At 37.9% G+C, this 18115-nt stretch overlaps 1 protein-coding gene across 2 annotated transcripts in view; it reads right to left on the reverse strand.

The window, feature by feature from the left end:
• Window positions 1-548: 548 nt before the first annotated feature.
• Window positions 549-18115, reverse strand: part of LOC129757654 (uncharacterized) — a 119219-nt gene continuing 101652 nt past the window's right edge. The window contains exons 2-4 of one of the 2 annotated variants that reach the window (XM_055754933.1): window positions 15478-16227; window positions 7666-7939; window positions 549-1747 (exon numbers count right to left, since the gene is read on the reverse strand). In XM_055754933.1, coding sequence (XP_055610908.1) covers window positions 863-1747; window positions 7666-7939; window positions 15478-16226 — 1908 coding nt within the window. In that variant the 5' untranslated portion in view covers window position 16227 and the 3' untranslated portion in view covers window positions 549-862. Of the gene's footprint in view, window positions 1748-7665; window positions 7940-15477; window positions 16481-18115 lie in introns of those variants that run through there. The other variant, XM_055754932.1, reaches the window with a different exon arrangement.

Genomic DNA, 18115 nt, shown 5'->3' on the forward strand with positions numbered 1-18115 from the left:
TGTTGTTTCAGCGGAGAAAAAGATGTTTCACCAATAGACAATCTGAACAGTTAATATTTAATTAATGTCTGCTTGTTTCTATTTACTCTTTGTATGACCTCCAGCAGGACCTATGTAAAAAAAAATTGGTTAAAAATGAATCAAGAACATATTTATGGCAATTTTTAATACAGGGGAAGTGTTCCTTACTTTTTGATTTTCGATTACAGTATGTATATTGTACAGTAGGTATACATAATAGTTTGTTTTTTTAGTATACACCTTAGGCTCTAAGGGCCTCAAATCAGTTCCCTTTCACTTCATTCCGTTATTAATAATGCTCTTGTTTCTTTGCCTTGTTCGAATCGTTAATTTTTTTTCCGGGAATTTAACAGCCCGCTTCATCCCTAAGAATTGTTAATATAAATCTTAGCCTAATTTATAATTAGTTTGCCTTGTACAAAATTCCGGGGTAAACTTTAGTTACAATTGTTTCAACCTCATAGATGGGATGAAAAGGTAGCCACAGAGAATTGTGATATCAAACAAAAAAAAACAAGTCAAATATGAACGTTTGCAGATGTCTATTCTCATTTCAGACAATCATTTTGAATAATCATAACACACCATTTGGTTTAGTAGCATAAGGAAAACTGAATCTCATAAATGGTTTTCATCAGAGTTAAAATGCTTGTAATATCACAAGCTACTGGATAAGTTGCAGGCAAATCACAAATAAAGATTAGAACTGACAATATATTTGTATGTATGTTGTATAGTGTAGATACCATGAAAAGAACACAAAACTTAAAACCGTCTTCGTCGCAGTGATGCACACAGTGAGTGCACTCAAGCGCACGAAAGTAGGAGAAGGAAATTAAGTCTATCGATGATGGGTGCTGAGATCCAGCGGAGCCTCCACAAGCATAGCATCCGCACCTGAGACAGTACTGCACAACACATCATCTTCCACAGCCTTCGATGGCTGCCGGAAACCGGAGCCATCCTTCGAGTCTTCATACTCTACCAGCATCATCATATCGTCTATGGTGGACGGTCTGGTTGGGTCCTCATCGAAGAACTCCGCCCTCTCAATCGAGCGCCTTCTGATGAGACTTTTCCGAACCCGGTCAATGGCAGACTTTTCCTGCAAGCCGCCGGAGTGCTCTTCCGCTTTGGCAATTCCGCCAATCATTGCAGATTCTTGATCCGGAGGCCATCGGCAAAGGTCCAGCCGTTGGTTAAACTTTTCATCATAGTTGTCGACGTTGACGACATCAATTAGCACATTATTATCTTCGCCGGTTTCATCGGACTCCGAACCCAGCCAACAGTATCCGGTTGGGGTGCTGCAGATGCTGCCTCCTGAGCTACTCGAAGTGTGACTTTCGTCTCCGTACAGTGCTTCACCAGAAAGACGGCAGCAAGGGCTTTCCGCCACCATACCAATTCCCATCGGAGAACTGGAGGACGACGATAAGGGATTCGACCGATAACCGTGATGGCCAAGGGCCGAGGCCATCTGCTGCAGGTGCTGATGGATTTGGGGAACGAAACCAACGCCGGACGATGACGACGACGCCAAATCTGATTGGTAATCCACCAGCAGGTTGATATGTTTGAAGGTTTTCACGTGCTTGCGCAACGATGACGGATCGGTGTAGCGCTTGTGGCATCCGGGAACCTTACACACATACGGTTTATCGTTCGAGTGGGTGCGGGTGTGCTTGAAACGGTCCGACGAGTTGGAGTAGGCCTTGTTGCAGCCCTGCAATGTGGGAGGAGAAAAGGGAGACAAAAATTAGTTTGGTTCGTGCATTTTAAAACAAAGAAGGGTAGCATAATTTTAGTGTTGGGTCTCTCCGATCCTATCAACCACTTCCACTCAAAATAATTTTGAAAGCAAACGATAGTGGTTTGTAAAATGACCGCTCAAGTAAAATGTTTGGGTGTTGATTGTACTTTCGGGACAATCTCATCCTCAATCACTCTCCATTCTACAGAATCCGAATCAGATAAGATTTAAACAAGTTTTGGTGATTCACGTTTTTCAAGAATTTGATAAAGTAAAAGTGATGTCTAACCAAACGCAACAAAAAAAACTTGAAAGGAAAACACTTACATAAATACAATACACTTAAATACAGCTTTAATTTTCATACGGAAAAAATTATCCGAAAAAAATCAGATTCTGAAAAAAAAAGAAGAAGCAGGTATAAAAACACTGTTAAATTAATATTATAAACATGTTATACAAATCACACCCACAAACAAAACTAAAACATCATCAAGAGTCAGTTTCGACTCTCTTATCAGGTCTTCAAAGTAGTGCCAAATTTTGAGAGCATTAACGCAAGATTTTCATATCGTGACCTTTTTTTTCGGTTATAGTCGTCTTTATGTCATTCGCGACTTATATCAACGATGCAGTTGACGGGAAGTCATTAAAAAACTTATCCAGTACTGCAGTACATCATCCATGTGTGCATATTCCAGAGATGGACAGATAGTTTGTTTATAAACAGTTATATGATTTTAAAGCACAATTTTGATTTTCTACAAATCAACGGGTACATTGCCTTAATAAGAATATTTTACTTATTAGTAGTTTTATCAATATACGGTCTAAAGATTAGATACCCTGAAATAGACAATCTTTTTGGACCACTCGATGAGCCACTGTCGAGTCCGGAGGATACTTTTATTCGGATTTACTTCTGAAAATCCGAAATGTTTCATGCAGAAACTCAGCACGCATCCATTCGACGCAACAATATTCTATCAACTGACTGACGCTCTTACACTTTTGTTCGTTTTTTCACTCGGAGACACCGTTAGCGAATGCACCAAAACAGATTCACTTGGAATGTGCAATAACTAAGTGTAAGTAATTTCACACGCTCATTTTTATTTAACCATTTGTGGTTAAAAAAAACATTTTTAGCTATTGGTTGAATACTGCCAATATGGTTGTTTTTCAATCGTTTTTCTAGTTCCAAATTTAACCATATTAGTAGTTCCCAAATGATAACCAGAAAAAAGTTGAAAAACATAGCGTTTCAATCGCCGTTTTGAAAGTACATCGATGGTGCAGACGAACGCGTTCTTCGATTATTTCATTTTTTTTTTAAATAATTATAGTGTTCCATATATCTGCGTCCTTGAAAATCGAATTAACATGAAAGAGTTTCTAAAAGGTAATGAATTTTCTTACGAAAATCCTTAGTTTAATTCAAACCTAATGATTAACATAAATAAAATAAATTTCAGTGCGCCAAGTGAGAGCTCCGCTTCCAGTTCCAATAAATACAAGAAAAGCTCTACCGGTTCATCATCTAAGTCACAGCTAACAAAAATAACAAAACATCGTAATCGGTCCCCGCATCACCCGAAAGAGGTAAAATATTGTAATGAAGAAGCCTAGAATGACGCTCCCGGTAATTGTACCGGTAAAAGAGTATCGAAAATTTTCATTCGGATGTGGTATCTTTTCATTATTACTATGAAATCCCGAATGATGGTGGAGAAAGCCCGGATGAAGAAGCTACATCCAAACATAATCGAGTTCAAGTTCTCTTTTTTTGCGAAAACAATCGACTTCATAGAATCGAAAGGTTGGTAAAAAAATGTAAATTCTGAGTCTTGAATTTGTGCCGTAATTTAAAAATCTATTAAATTCACTTTTAGCACATCCAAATTTGCCTCCAGATTTGAATCTCGCACATAGGCGATAATATTCAAGACAAATGGTTTATAGTATCCCTTTCATCTGACACGTTATATTCCGGGTTTGCGAACAAAAGTGCCCGATTTTTATAGCGAGTTTTTGCTAATCTAAGTAGCCGGAAATCTGCCTCGGACAGATCCAGAAACCTGTGAGGGGCGAGTTTTCATCGAGGAAATTGCGAGGAGGCAGATAAGCCAGCAATTGAGTGAAACTTTAAACGTTCCTTTAACTGTGATGGCAGCTTTGAAGGATAATCCCAGAATCAAATCACCGCATGTCAAGCTAAGCAATTTCCCCATCATTTTCTTTTCATTTCTTTTCACAAACTTTAAACACAAGAAGAAATAACCATATAAGCGCTTTGTTTCCATGTAGCGCTAAGGTTGAAAAATAATCTTTTTCCTACTTCTACGCTCAAATATTTTCTGCTTAAACACAACAACCATATTTCAACTTCTCCCCGAGAAATCTTTTTATGGGTTCTTCAAGAGAAGTCATAAAATTACATGACGCGGACATGAATATGGTTATTTTTTAACCATTAATGGTTATTTCAAAACGAGCGTGCAGCACAGATTTGTCGCAGAGATGCACACTGTTTTCCAGAAATGTCTGTAAGATTTTGACAAAAATGTCTGGAAAGTCTAGATGGCGAACTTTATAGGTGACGACCTTTTTTGGTTGTCAGATTTCAATTTTGCAGAGTAGTAAATAATACTCATTACTTGATAATAGTCATACATTCTACACACTACCTATGCCTGAAACCATTGTGGTGGTGTGAACAGTACTACGTTCTATACTTAACTTTCTGTTTTACAACCATCTTCGAGGCAATTTTCACTTATCAATTCGAATCATTTCCTGTCATTTTGCAACGAAAGTTTTAAATTTTGACTGTTTTGTCAAAAAACTCATGTCAAAACTCAAAAGTCTGGAAATGTCTGGAAGAAATTACATAAGTCTGTAAGTCTGGAAACCTAAAAAATATCCACAAGTCCAAAAAGTCTGGAAGATCCAGACAAAATCTGGAAGGTTGACATCAGTGATTTGACGGAGTGTGTCATTTGCACTGTTCTTGCAGCTCGCAGACAACGGATAATCTAGTTCTGTTCATTTAATTTCATAATTTAAATTAAATGCCATATTAATTTATTAAATTACTATGTTAATCTTTTTTCTAACAATCAGCCGCAAGAACCAATCTAGGCGATTTCGAGTGTGGAAATACGATAACTTAGGTCTTAGCTGCGTTGAGTCATATGGGACATCCAGACCTCTCTGTAATTTGTTTGTTAGGGCTCGGATATTACGAACCTTGTACTTGATCGCTATGTCATCCGCATATTGAGACTTAACAACATCTCCAGGAAGAGGGGGGATGTCGAAGGTGTAAATGTTATAGAGTGGTGGCCCCAAGATGCAACCTTGAGGTACACCCGCATCGACGTTGAATTGGTCTGAGCTCACTCCTTGTAGAAAAACTCGGAATGTCCTGTTTGAGAGGTAGCTCCTCATGATCTATACCTATAAGATTAAGTGGAGTCGCTGCAGCTTGTCGAAGGGTTGCGGCGGTACAAACCAACATACTTGTCGCCTGTGGGCTCGACACGATAGTAGACAATGTGGTGTGTACGAATTCCAACAGTTGGCATGCGGTCAGCGATGGGTTCATCCGGATCATGACTGCCCTGCGGAAGAGCTGGAGAAAACGGCTGTCTGCGAAAGGTTTAGGATGACTCCATCGCCGAGGAGCATCTGAGTAGTGTATTTCCGGTCCCTTGATCGAATCTTCAAAGATGAGGCATTATCGTAGTGCATGCGTAGTGGAGGTCATGGATGCTCCGCGAACGGGTGTAGGATACCCCACCGCAGGGGAGTATCCGAATAGTGCCGCTTCTTACGGTGGAAACTACGGGTATAGTAGTTCTCGTAGCGGACCTCATAGGGAAGAGATAAACCACAGTCGGGGGATTCACACGGGTAGAAAGGTTCTCGATTCTCAAAGTCCCGGATGTGCCATGACAGGCGCAAGTTAAGGACAATCTGCTCTCGATTTGGCACACGACGGGCAGAAAAATCCGCGGCCATCCGTAAGCCATTCGAGTCGGAGTAGGATGACGTTTTTTTCGGGAATCACCCGAGTAGTTGCGTTAAGTCCCGCAAGTCTGCTGCGACACGCCCGGGTCTAGGATAAGCTGCTCTCGATCGTCACACGATGTGGCAAACCTCGAATCCTGGAGATAAGAGGTCGGGCTTCGAGTCGTTAGAGGAGAGGTCAGGCCTAGAGTCATCAGAAAGAGAGGTTTGTGTGGTCAACCTCGAGTCTTTACGATGAGAGATCGGGTCGTGAGTCGCAAGAGGAGAGATCAGACCTTTAATCAGTCGTGTGGAGGATAGGTATGTGTACGTCAACAGGTCTTGAGTCGCTTAGTGGAGAGCTTTATGGAGGAATCGCGAGTCATTGCGTGGACATGTCGGTTCTCAAGTCGTTAGAGGAGAGTTCAGATTTCGAGTCGCAATAGTGAGAGGTATTGATTAAAGTGGTTTCGTCTATGAGTATTGCCTCGAAGCGCGTCAGCACGATTAGACCTCCCACTATTGAAGAATACTGTGTTAAACAGTTCAAGGTGGGAACTAGGTGTGCAGCCCAAGGTGGAGCTCAGGTAGTGAGGGATGTACACGGAGTATATCACGAGTCTTCCCATTGAACCCATAGACCCAGAGTAGCAAACTGGGAGGACACGGTGGCTCGCCGTGCCTTGGAATACAGTCCGCAAACCGGGATTGACCACCTATGATTACCAACTAACAAAAAACACATTGTCGAATTCTTCAAATTAAAATTGTTACTTTTTCACTATCCAAGAGCGCAATTGCGGTTGTTTTGTAAACTGATTTGTAACACTGGATAACGTTGGTAACGTGATTTAGTTGGTGGATGGTGGATCTGCTTTTGAGAACTGATTTTCGTGGATAACGTGGTTTTCATCAGTGAAAATAATCAAACGGATATAAATTGTCTGAGACAGCTTGGAAAGAGCAGAGAGCAAACTTATGGGGTAGTAGTTCAATGGAGCTGAAGAATCTTTCCCCGGCTTTAGTTTCGCTATAACTTTGGCCTACTTCCAGTCTGAACGTAAATAACCATCCAACAACTGTTAAACATATAAGCTTAAAAGGCAAATGTGTCGTGGCTCAGACGCTTCAGCTCGACGTTGAAGGTGTTGTCAAAGCCGGGTGCCTCCATATTCTTGAATCTTTTGATGATTTGAATGAGCTCATTAGCAGTAACTCTTGCTCCCTCCTATAATAAACTGTTTAAAACGCTTAGTATCTACGTAATTAATTGGCTTTGAAATTGTTGCTTTTCTCTGATTCAATATATATATTTGGTCTCTTGTTATTTTTGACATAAATTTGAACTGGATTCAAAACCTTCAGTACCTACTTAGATTTTAACCTATTTAGTTGAATCCTATGAGCCAAATAAATCAAAATTATTTAAATTCATCATAAGAATAAATAACTTAATAAGATAATTTTTTGCCCAAGATTTTTTTTTCAGAATATCAGCTCCTGTGTCCGTGGTCCAAAAAGCCGTTTTACCAGTTTCAAAATAACTTTTTTTAGAACCGGCGGAAGCATTGATTCAAACTGATTAGATTTGGATCCAGTTTGACAGTAAATGGAACACGAGTGGGGATGTCTGTTTTTTTCACTGGATTGGATCTAATTTCGTTTGTCCAATTTTTGTATAAATTGGACCCAAGCATAGACCACGGGAACAGGTGCTCAAACGATAATGATGAGCGTTACCTTCTGGGGATATACCTACCTATTTGATGTAGATAATTCCTTCTAGAATTATCAACGTTTTTTAAGTAAAAGTGAACCATTTTGCATCAATTCCCCTAGCAATTCCTTTTTTAAAACCATTAAGTAATCATAACACTCACCTCAACGGGGCAGACGTACGGCTTCTCACCGGAGTGAGATCTCAGATGAATTTTCAAATTTTCCGCCCGGGAAAAACACTTTCCACACTTGGCACACTCGTGTGGCTTTTCCTTGGTGTGGGTGCGCACATGGACCAACATCTTGTAGCGGGCATTGAAGCCACGGTCCTGCCTCAGACAATCCTCCCAACGACAATAATACAGGCCTCCAAGGCCCACCACGGCGTGCTTCTGGGTAACATGGCTGGCCAGGTCCTCCAGTTTGAAAAATACACTACAAAAAGAGGAAACGAAAAACAAGATTGTTAAAAATCATCTTGGCAACACTGAAAGCTTAACATTAAAACAGCGTGCATGCATCTACCCACGTGGCTTATCTCTAAATTCACGGCCCCAGAAGCCTGAATGCCGTATAGGTTCACGCAAAACACACTCGCATCTACTCACTAACGCAAATAAGCTAAACGTGCGGAAATTAGATAAGAGCCCACACTGCTTCACGGACTTTTATCGCCAACAGTCAATGGGTGAGGTGATTTCCATTTATTTTTCTGTAAATTCGTTGCCCCATATTGATCAACGCGTTGCTGATAAACGTCCGTTGCGTTTGGGGGTCAAATCTAGGAAATCAATGCGATATGAAGTCATCGTCGTTGCAGTGTGATGATAAGGTGACTTGCAGAATCTACACACGTATTCATCGGCCAGATAAGGGAAAGTTTGGTACGATTTCCCCCCGAATAAGTATAGAAGGTACCCGTACCGGGCGAGTTACGATAACAATAACAACAAACCACGACCACGCCATCCGGTGTTTTGATTGGGAAATTTCAGAACCACACAAATTTCCGGCTGTTGTCAACCGGGGCAAGGGGGTTCCCTGACTTTGATTTTTTTTTCTGTTTATGGGAAATGTATAATCATAGCATTAGAAACGTAAATCATTTTCTTTTGTTCAGCGGTCGAATTGACATAGCAATAAATAAAAATAATCTTTTTCATTCTTTCAATCGACATATTTTTATCAAGTTTTGACTGCATGATGCAATTTAAAGAAAAGGTTTCGTACTTAAAATCAGACCACTTGGGTGGTTCGAATTTTTATGGAAAAATAAACATTATGAATCTTACACGCTACAGAATAACTATTAGACTAGTTCACTTTTCGGCCTTTTTCGCAGATCAAAGCCGGGCTCTTGTGGATTGTTCCTCAGGCATTGTCAAGTATTTCTGCCAAATTTGAAATCTTTTGAACTAATCTCTGTTGTGCACAATGAGTTTTTGTGAAAAAACTCTATTTTTTTTGAAAATTTTCTTATGAGAATTCTAGCAAGCCATTGTTTATATAAAACGATAATTTTATGATGCATGGTGGTCTGTATTAAAAGCACTATTATGGATCTTTTTAAGATAATCGTTCAAAACAAACAAACAAAAAATTAAAAATCATAAACTACCAACTCGTACAAAAATTTTACTTACAAGTTGAAAGTTAAAAATCTGCAATAAATCAGAAAAAAAATTCCTCGCAAAAGCTTTACTAGATGTTAAGAAAGAAATTTAAGAAATGCATCTAAACATCAAAACAACAAATTTTAATCTTCGGAAATGTGTTCGCGTAAGTTCAAATTTTCAATAGCCGTGCTGTGAAAATAAAATCTTATTGCATAACCGGAAGTCAATCTATGAGATTTATGAATTTGATGGAAGTTTTGATCTAGAGTCTACGGATTTTTTAAACTTCAATCTTAAACAAGAACTCTAGGAAACGACCTGGCTTTTTTGTAGTTGTGCAAAACTTTTTTTTATTTGTTCATTTGTTTAATCACAGATTAACAGATGTAACTAGCTCGAACAAAAACTCTTTTGAAACTTCAATAAAATTTTAAAAGAGTGCATTTTAAGAAGCCGATAAAAATTGATGAAAAATAGTGCAATTTATTGCTTGATTTGCGACTTTTCAACGGTGCAATAGATGACACTGTTTCTAGATTGCTCTTTTAAAATTAACAAATTTTCGAAAGAGCGCAATCATATAAAAACTTATAAATAACTTCAAAATATTTTACATCTTGAAATTGTTGAATTCACACGTTTGCTTTCATTTCGCCATATTAAACAAAATGTAAACAAACAGTTTTAAAAATACTCAAACTCACATGAACTAGTTGCAATTTCTTTTCATTCAGAACATTTGGTTGCTGGATAGCATATTTCAGATGTAAAATACAAATTTTAAAGTTATTTTCCTAACTTTTGCCGCCATTTTCTTTGAATCCTTAAGATGTTTCATACGATGAAATGAAAGAACATGCGAAAATTGTTCTATGATATGAAACTGCATCATCTTTTTTTCAGTACAGAGATTGCTGGAATAACAAACGGTCTTGAAAATATTTTTACACCTTTTGAAACGGTTATGTCCAATTCAATAAAAACAATACTGACGAACAGTCTCACGTAGAAGAACCAATTCTATGCATCGTGGACTTTCATGGGTGATTTCTATGTTTCCTATTGTACGAAGATCAGTACTCTATGAAGAAACTGCGAAAGACTAAGTAATATTTATCATTTTGCTAAATCACGAATGTGCTCCGAAACTTCAACAGTACATAGTTTCATCTTAACTCGTCAAGAATCTCAGTAAAAAAATGACTATAACAATCAACTCATACGACCTAAAAACTGACTACATGTTGGTATTTATTTTGGTTTACAATGTATTTTCATTTTGACAGTTCTTTCTGATGTACTTGGAGACATCTGATGACTCAACCCAAAAACATAAAATTGTTGTACACATGTTTTAAGGCTTAGCTTGTTCAACTGTTCGTCTTTTTGCCAGAAGTGCTTTTCCAATCATATCATCTTTGGCACAGTATACTTTTCAGCGTACTTTCGGCACAGAGATTTGCAAAATATGCATTTTTCAGCAGTTTGACCAGGTATTTTTCTAATACGATGGGTGATGAGCAATTGAATACTGCAAAAATTGTAAAACAAGGCAAAATTTCAAAATATTTATTTCAGTTACAACTGTCATAAGTTTAGTACTACCTACACTAAGCCATAAAAGTTTGTCTTATAAAAAATTTCCTTATAAAGGTTGATAATTTGAAAATTTAACTTAATTTTTTTTTATTTCCGTGTGGAATAAAATTTTAATTTTGTGAAAGTTTAAGAAATAACCATTCGGTTTCACTTTTTTCTTAAATTTATACCAAATTGTCTTAATCCTAGATTGACTATGTCAAACTAAGAAAAGTGAAATTAATTATGTATGGGCTAGTGAACATGAAAGCTAGGTATTATAGAAAAATCTTTCAATAATGTTAAAAAGAATTTAGTTGAAAGGTCTCCAAAAAAACATGTAGCCCTTTTTCGATATGTTTCCGTGTAGAATGGAGAATAACCCAAAACTATAGAAGTTAAAAAAATTAATTTTTATTTATTTTAAACTAGCTGACCCGGTGTGCTTTGCTACACCTTTCAAAATCGAATGATATTTTCAGAATTTATTCAAATTTTTATTGTTTTGTTGGCATTATTTTTAATCAAAATATAACATAATTCATAACCAACTGCTATAAAATGAGAGCTGCAGCTGGAGTTTCGAATTGCTACACAAAAATAACTTAAACTAATATTCTGAATCTTGATTTGTGTTAAAGATCTGATTATTTTTATCTGCGTGTGCGTGTGCGCCCTAAAAAAGGAGGGTTCTAAATAAATCGTACGCAAACAATAAAACTAACAGAATATGGTTGTTTTTGCTTGATATGTTCTGAATTTATGCTAAAAAACTGATAAGGAGGATGGAGTGTCAGATAATCATAGAATCATACCAAAAGTTTTGGGGTCTCAAATAATCATTGAAATATTTTTTGTATCAAAATAACTTCCCATGCCAAATTTGGTTCCAATATCTTGATTAGTTTTCGAGTTATATGAAAAATTGTAAAGTAGTCCCCCCCTCCCCCTTTCTATCACCCCACTGAGAGGAGGGAGGGATACCGAATATTCATTGAAATATTCTCCGTTCCCAAATACCACCCCATGCGAAATTTGATACCATTTGCTTGATTGGTTCTCGAGTTATGCAAAAAATTGTCTTTTGTTTGGGAGGCCCCTCCCTCCTCTTCCTGTTAGGGAGAGGGGTCCCAAACTATAATAGGAACCTTCCCCGACCTCCAATACCCCCACCTGCCAAGTTTCACGTAAATCGGTTCAGTAGTTTCTGAGTCTATAGGGAACAGACAGAAAGACAAACAGACAGACAGACAGACAGACAGACAGAAATTCATTTTTATATATATAGATCTTCAGAAAATGTTAAACCTTACAAATTTTTGTGTGGTTCTGGCTGCTGAAAAATCTCTGTAATTCAACAGAACTGTAAACCAAATCTAAATAGTCCTGTTGGTTCAGTTCTTCAATATGTACTTTCCCAAATCTACATTTTATAACTTGGAGAAAATCAGAGAGAGAAAAATAATCTTGTTTTCAGTGCGTCGGTAGAGCGTTTTGTTTGAGAAGATGAAATAATAAATCGCTACAAATTCCAATTCTTCTAGAGAATTTCAGGAATCAGTTCTTCTTTTGAGTTCATGAAAAACAAAGCTTAAATAATTTTTTTTTCATATAAGTGTCTGTTATTCTATTATTTAATGCAGTGTGAAGATTTGTAGGAAAAAAAATTGTTCAAAAATCGCTGCACTAAAAAAAGAAGAAGAAAAAAAATCGGATGCTAAATATTTCTTGGCTCTAGAATTACAGTTTATGTGAACAAATTGCGAAGCTACACCCAAAGAAGAGATTGCAAAATTCCAATTATAATCGTACTACCTATCTATGAGCCAGATGGAGGACGATGGCTAATTGTCAATGTCTTTTTGCCACGGCCAATCACCAAAAAAAACGCACAACATTGGCTTTCTGACTTTTGGCCGGTGATTTGGAATAGGAATTGAAAACGAGAAACTGTTTTATTCTGTTATTCTACTGCCTGCCACACATACACACGCACAGCTGCTCAAACTGGGCAAGGGCTCGGTCACGAATCGTATCATCGCCGCTCACGTTCAAACTTATGCCAATTACGATGAAATATTGAAAGCTCATGATTGGAGTTAAGGCTGAGTTTTGAGTGTAATTTAGAAAAAAAAAATTATTGATAAAAAAGAGAACAAAATTTTTTATTCAGTTTTTTTTAATTTAAGCCCGATGACTTCTTTCATGGAAGCTAGTTAACTGTCGTATGGAAAGAATATCGCAAAAAGCTTCTTTGAACGGCCAACACGTACATACCTACGATTGTTAATTAGACATTAGACTAAGGTTGCCAGAATTTTTCAGTACGTATCCGGGCCAGACAAATCCGGGCAATCTTATTTTATATGCAAACCTGGCGAAATTCGAGCATTTGATTTCAAAATTGACGACCAAAGTTCCTGGCAAAATCCGGGCAAATTTTGTCAAAACCCAGAAATTATTTAGCAAAAATCAAGAAAAAAAAATTGATAAAAAAATATTTTCATCAACACTCATCGGAAGGTTTTAAATCGTTTTTTAAGCTTCCAAAAACCTCTTTCATGACCTTCATTCATGATTTTCAGCCGCAGCGGCGTAGAGGATAGCCTTCAAGTCTTCTAAGCTAACGGGCCACGGCGTACATAGTACACTTTCTGTGGGTTGGTGGTTTTAGCATTTGTAAGATGCTAGCCATCATATCCTCGAAAGATGTACGCTTAGAGTTAAGAAAAAGGAATCTCTTCGAGGAAACATCAACAAGTTTCATTGAGATCCTGTGTGTGTTTGTGTTCGTTTTTAAGAAAAGAAAAAAAAGACTAGCTGAAAAAATTTCGCTTTGAATAGAAAAAAAATCAAAACACAACATCATCAACACTCATCGACAAATTTTAAACCGGCTTTCAAAAAATCGTTCCATTAATTTAATAAAACTGACTCGAAAAATTTTGGCATAAACAAAAAAAAATTCAAGACAATTTGTTTTTTTTATTATTTGCCTACTAAAGTGAATAAATTCGAGCAAAATCAGGGCTTTTTCAATGGAATCTCGGCAACCGTACCGAGCCGAACTGTTTCAAAATTTTGAATTAAATATCCTGGCAAACTCGGACAGAACCAGACAATCTGCCAACCTTACTTTAGACTAAGTTTGCCAGAATTTTTAAGCACGTGTACGGCCGGACAAATCTGGGCATTATTTCATAAAAACCTGACGAAATCCAGGCATTTGATTTCAAAATTGACGACCAAAGATCCGGGCAGACTTGGTCAAACCCAAAAACTACTCATCAATAAGCAAGAAAAAAATCCTTTGAAACTCATCGACAGACTTAATATTGGCAACTAAAAAACCTTTTATATAAACAAATTTTTATAAAATTTGCTCAAAAAATTTAGTTTTGGAGGCATAAATTTAAAAAAAAAATCAACACAATTAGTCTTTTTTTTTATTTGATTGGTCAAACAAAGTGAATAAATCCGAGCAAAATAAGGACTTTTCCAATGAAATTCGGGCAGCCGGACTGTTTTCAAATGTTGTATTAAATATCCGAGCAAACCCGGATAAAATCGCGCAATCAGGCAACCTATTTTAGACTAAACATTATAAAAAAGTTTTGCAAATTCTAGGAAGCAAAAACGGACAAATAAAACATTTTTTTTAGCTTTGTTAACTTAAGTGATTTATTACTTTTTTAAGGAATTTTTAAGACTAAACTTATATCCGCAAAAATGATTTTCAAGAATGAAAGGACTTTGAGAAATACCAAATTCGGAAGAAATCAGTTGGTGTTGAAAAAAGTAATTGATGAAACTGTTCATGCTACTTCCGAGCAAAATTTTACAAATTTTCAAACCAAAAATCCCTTAGGAGAACAATAAAAACAGAAATCAGCATATTTTGCAATTTTGAATAGTGTGAAAAAAAGATAATACAATCCCGGTAGTCCCAAAGTTTCTTGCAAATCACAGGAGAAAGCTTTTGCGAGCCTATAGGACAATTTGACAGTTGTTTTCCTAACCACGTGCACCAAAATAGCAGTTAATTTCGCCAATACTGGCTCACAGAGCTGAGAAAGAGCAGAAAAGCTCTGAGACTGTTTTTAGAAGCATTTTGAAAAGTTATTAGTGCTCATGGTTACTTGGGCTGTTTTGCTGTCCTTAAATCGTCCTGTAATTATAGCTGTTAAAAATACAGGACGAAATCGTCCCGACCACTGGAGAAAACATTGAGTGTATAGATTAGAGATCCATTATTCGATGACGGCCTCCTTTTTCCGTTTGTACCATTTTTTTTTTTTTTGGTTACCGAAGAAGTCTGTATCAATCATGCTTTTGAAATGATCACATATTTAGAGAAGGATCACAGCTTTGACACTTATGTAAATATTTACAAACTTTCATATGGTTGTACGTTAAGAATTGAGTGATATCAAAGGGCTTAGCAATGTTTCTTAATTTTTAATCGAATTTCAGGTATTTTTTAAATTTTTTATGTGTGTACTCTATCCTTCTTATCTGTAATGGAAAAGGCAATATTAACACATTCCGAATTTGAAAAATTAATTTAAATTAATCTTAATATGTTTGTATTTAAATATTGAAATTACCATTCTAATGTATTACAGGCTCGGTAAGACTGGTTGTTTTAAAATCGATTAGTGTCCATTTCCATAAAATGTGAATGCTTGAACGGCGGAAAACTATTCCTTCACGCCAATCTAACTCACAACCACAAACTCTTAGCAGAACTAGTCACATGCATAGAAAAAAAAAACTTACCAATAACAATTTTCCCAGCGGCAGACGAACTTTTCGATCGTCCGGGAGCCCTTCTCGTCGATCAACGGCACTACTTGCTGATTCTCCACCTTCATGATGACGGAGTTCCGAGTAGTCATCGGCGGTGCCGGCCAGACCAAGGTCGATCCCTGCTGACCCTGCTGGCTACGATTATCCTCATCGAACCCATTGGCATTTTTAAAATAATTATTGGCTGGCGAGCGTCCACTAGACCGAAATTCTCCATCGTCGTCACCATAATTCGATTGGCCATCGCCGCCAGTCGCTGCTGCTGCCAGCTGCAGATTCGATAATCCGTATTGATTGGCAGCGGATGCAACGGCCATGGCAGCCATCGTGGCGGATGCTGTAAGTGTGGAGGTGTCACCGACGCCGGCATCGGTAGAGCCATTTCCGGTTGGCCGGTCACCGCCGATTGAGTTGGCCCCAAAAAGCAGCGGCGGCGTGTGCGGTGGCGATAATGGAACCGATGTAATTTCCTCCTTTCCGGCTGCATTCATGTAATAATATAGCGATTGACCCGGACCGTGCCCGGCATTGTCGAATCCGGCTGAGGCGGCGGCCGCAGCAAAGGACGAAGAAGCTGACGAGGACTGCTGCATCGCTGCCTTGGGCAGGACGTAATCGTATTGCTGATGGTACGGTGGCGTTATTGGAAAGTTTCCAAGCCGCTCGTTTGTCACGTTGGCCGGCGCAGGCGGAAGGAAGTACAGCGGAGATAATCCCATTCTGTAGGGAATGGATTCTTTGTTTATTATCATTTTTCACACCACCCCCTCACTTCTATCACACTGTGAATTCAAAGTCACACACGTTTTTTTTCGTTTGTTTGTCCGTTGCCCCTGTTATTTATTATTCAACCGAATCCCAACCAATACTGAATAAATAAAGAATAAACTAAAGGAATCCACTAACTAGCTACTAACTAATCATCATGGCTGAACTGTACCGGGGGAAGTCAAAAATTTTACTGGAGACTGGAAGCGGCCGTGAGTTTCCATTATACATGTTTCGTGCAGTCTAGTTAGCAGACGATCCGGCATAGAAGGGAATCCGCTGCCGCCGCTGTGCCAAAATGCTGATAAGAAACGGAATTCGACCACCCAGTGATAAGCCTGGCTATGGTAGCTCAATTGGCGCGTTTTGTTTAATTCAGGAAAATTTTGTTTTCACTGGAACGTTCTTTGAAAGAACTAATGGAAAAAAAAATAGTTTTTAAAAGTTCTCAGACAGCAGCGCTGAGTTGCAGGAAAGTTCATTGACTTAGGAAAGGAGCATATTCTTTATCATTTTTTTTAATGTAAGTATGTTCATTGACACATGCGGCGAGATGAAATGCTAGGTAATAGAATTTGTAAAGGAATGAAGAATAGGCGGATAGGCAAGCATCAGATGAGCTTCGTAGGATAAAGTTGGGATAGGTGTTGGAAACTGTAAGTCTAGGGCATTTTTGTCTTGGAAAGCATGAAAGTGTGGTGGTACACCTTTGCCGTACAACAGACTACTCTGTATAGGAAGCGTGATCGATTTTTGATACAACACATTCCGAAACACAGCAGGTCAGTTGGATTTTGTACTGTGAATACACAATCGGGAAAAATGTAGCACCTCAAACAGCATAAACAAAGCTTGCATCACGACACGTCGTTGCCTGGAAGCTTCATTTATACTAGACAAAATGCGTCGCGAAAATTGTCGGTAGTGACGTCACTTTTGTCATGGTAACTGTACTACTACTTTTTCAACGTTTCTTTCTCATCACCTCTCTTCCTACATTGAGTTAAAGTGGCATTCAATGTAATTTCGAAATTGTGTTAATCTGTTGAAATTGGACTGAAAAATGTGGATTTTTTGACGATAAAATCGGATGCATCCTGATGGCACACCCTGCAATTGATGTCTTTAGCTTTAGACTTACTTCAATAACCACGGTCTTATTCATCGTTTTAAGCCTCTTTGAACTTTGTAATATTTCTGATATTTTGTTAAAATAATAAAAGAAACTGTTGACATTTGGTGACAAACGATTAATCTAACTGTGAAAAAAACAATAACGATCAAACTGAATTTCTCTTTATTGATCAATGGGTGGCTCCAGAGAGTAACCAAACATATTATAAACAACATTGGTAGCTCTCAGCATGCTTCATACAGTCCAGCAAGGACATGCACTTCAACACCACCTTCAGGAGAAAGTTCTTACTAAAAGAGTCAAGTTGGCGTGTTTCGTCGAGAAATTTCTTAGTTTGTTTTTAATCAGTCATTTTTTCGTCAACAAAGGTTTCATGAACAAATAACGATGAATAGTACGAATATACTTATGAATCAAATGTGTGGTATTGAAAAACTCCCGTTTTTAACAGGCAAACATTCAAAATCAAGATATCCCGGATATTCGTTATGATAAATATGGTACAATTCCCCAGATACCTACAAAACCATTAATCGATACTTGCCTTGTACTTGCAACGGAATCCAAATGCACATAACCCTGTTCGGATGGATGCCTCACCCACCTCGGGCGATTTGAACTGGATAGCCCAGTTCTGAAATTGCCTGGTGATGTCTCCCCCGAGGGTAGTTTTGTACTTTTTAACTTTTCGGATCTGGTTTGCCT

This window comes from Uranotaenia lowii, chromosome 3, assembly GCF_029784155.1.
Source record: "Uranotaenia lowii strain MFRU-FL chromosome 3, ASM2978415v1, whole genome shotgun sequence".
NCBI classification, from domain to species: Eukaryota; Metazoa; Arthropoda; class Insecta; order Diptera; family Culicidae; genus Uranotaenia; species Uranotaenia lowii.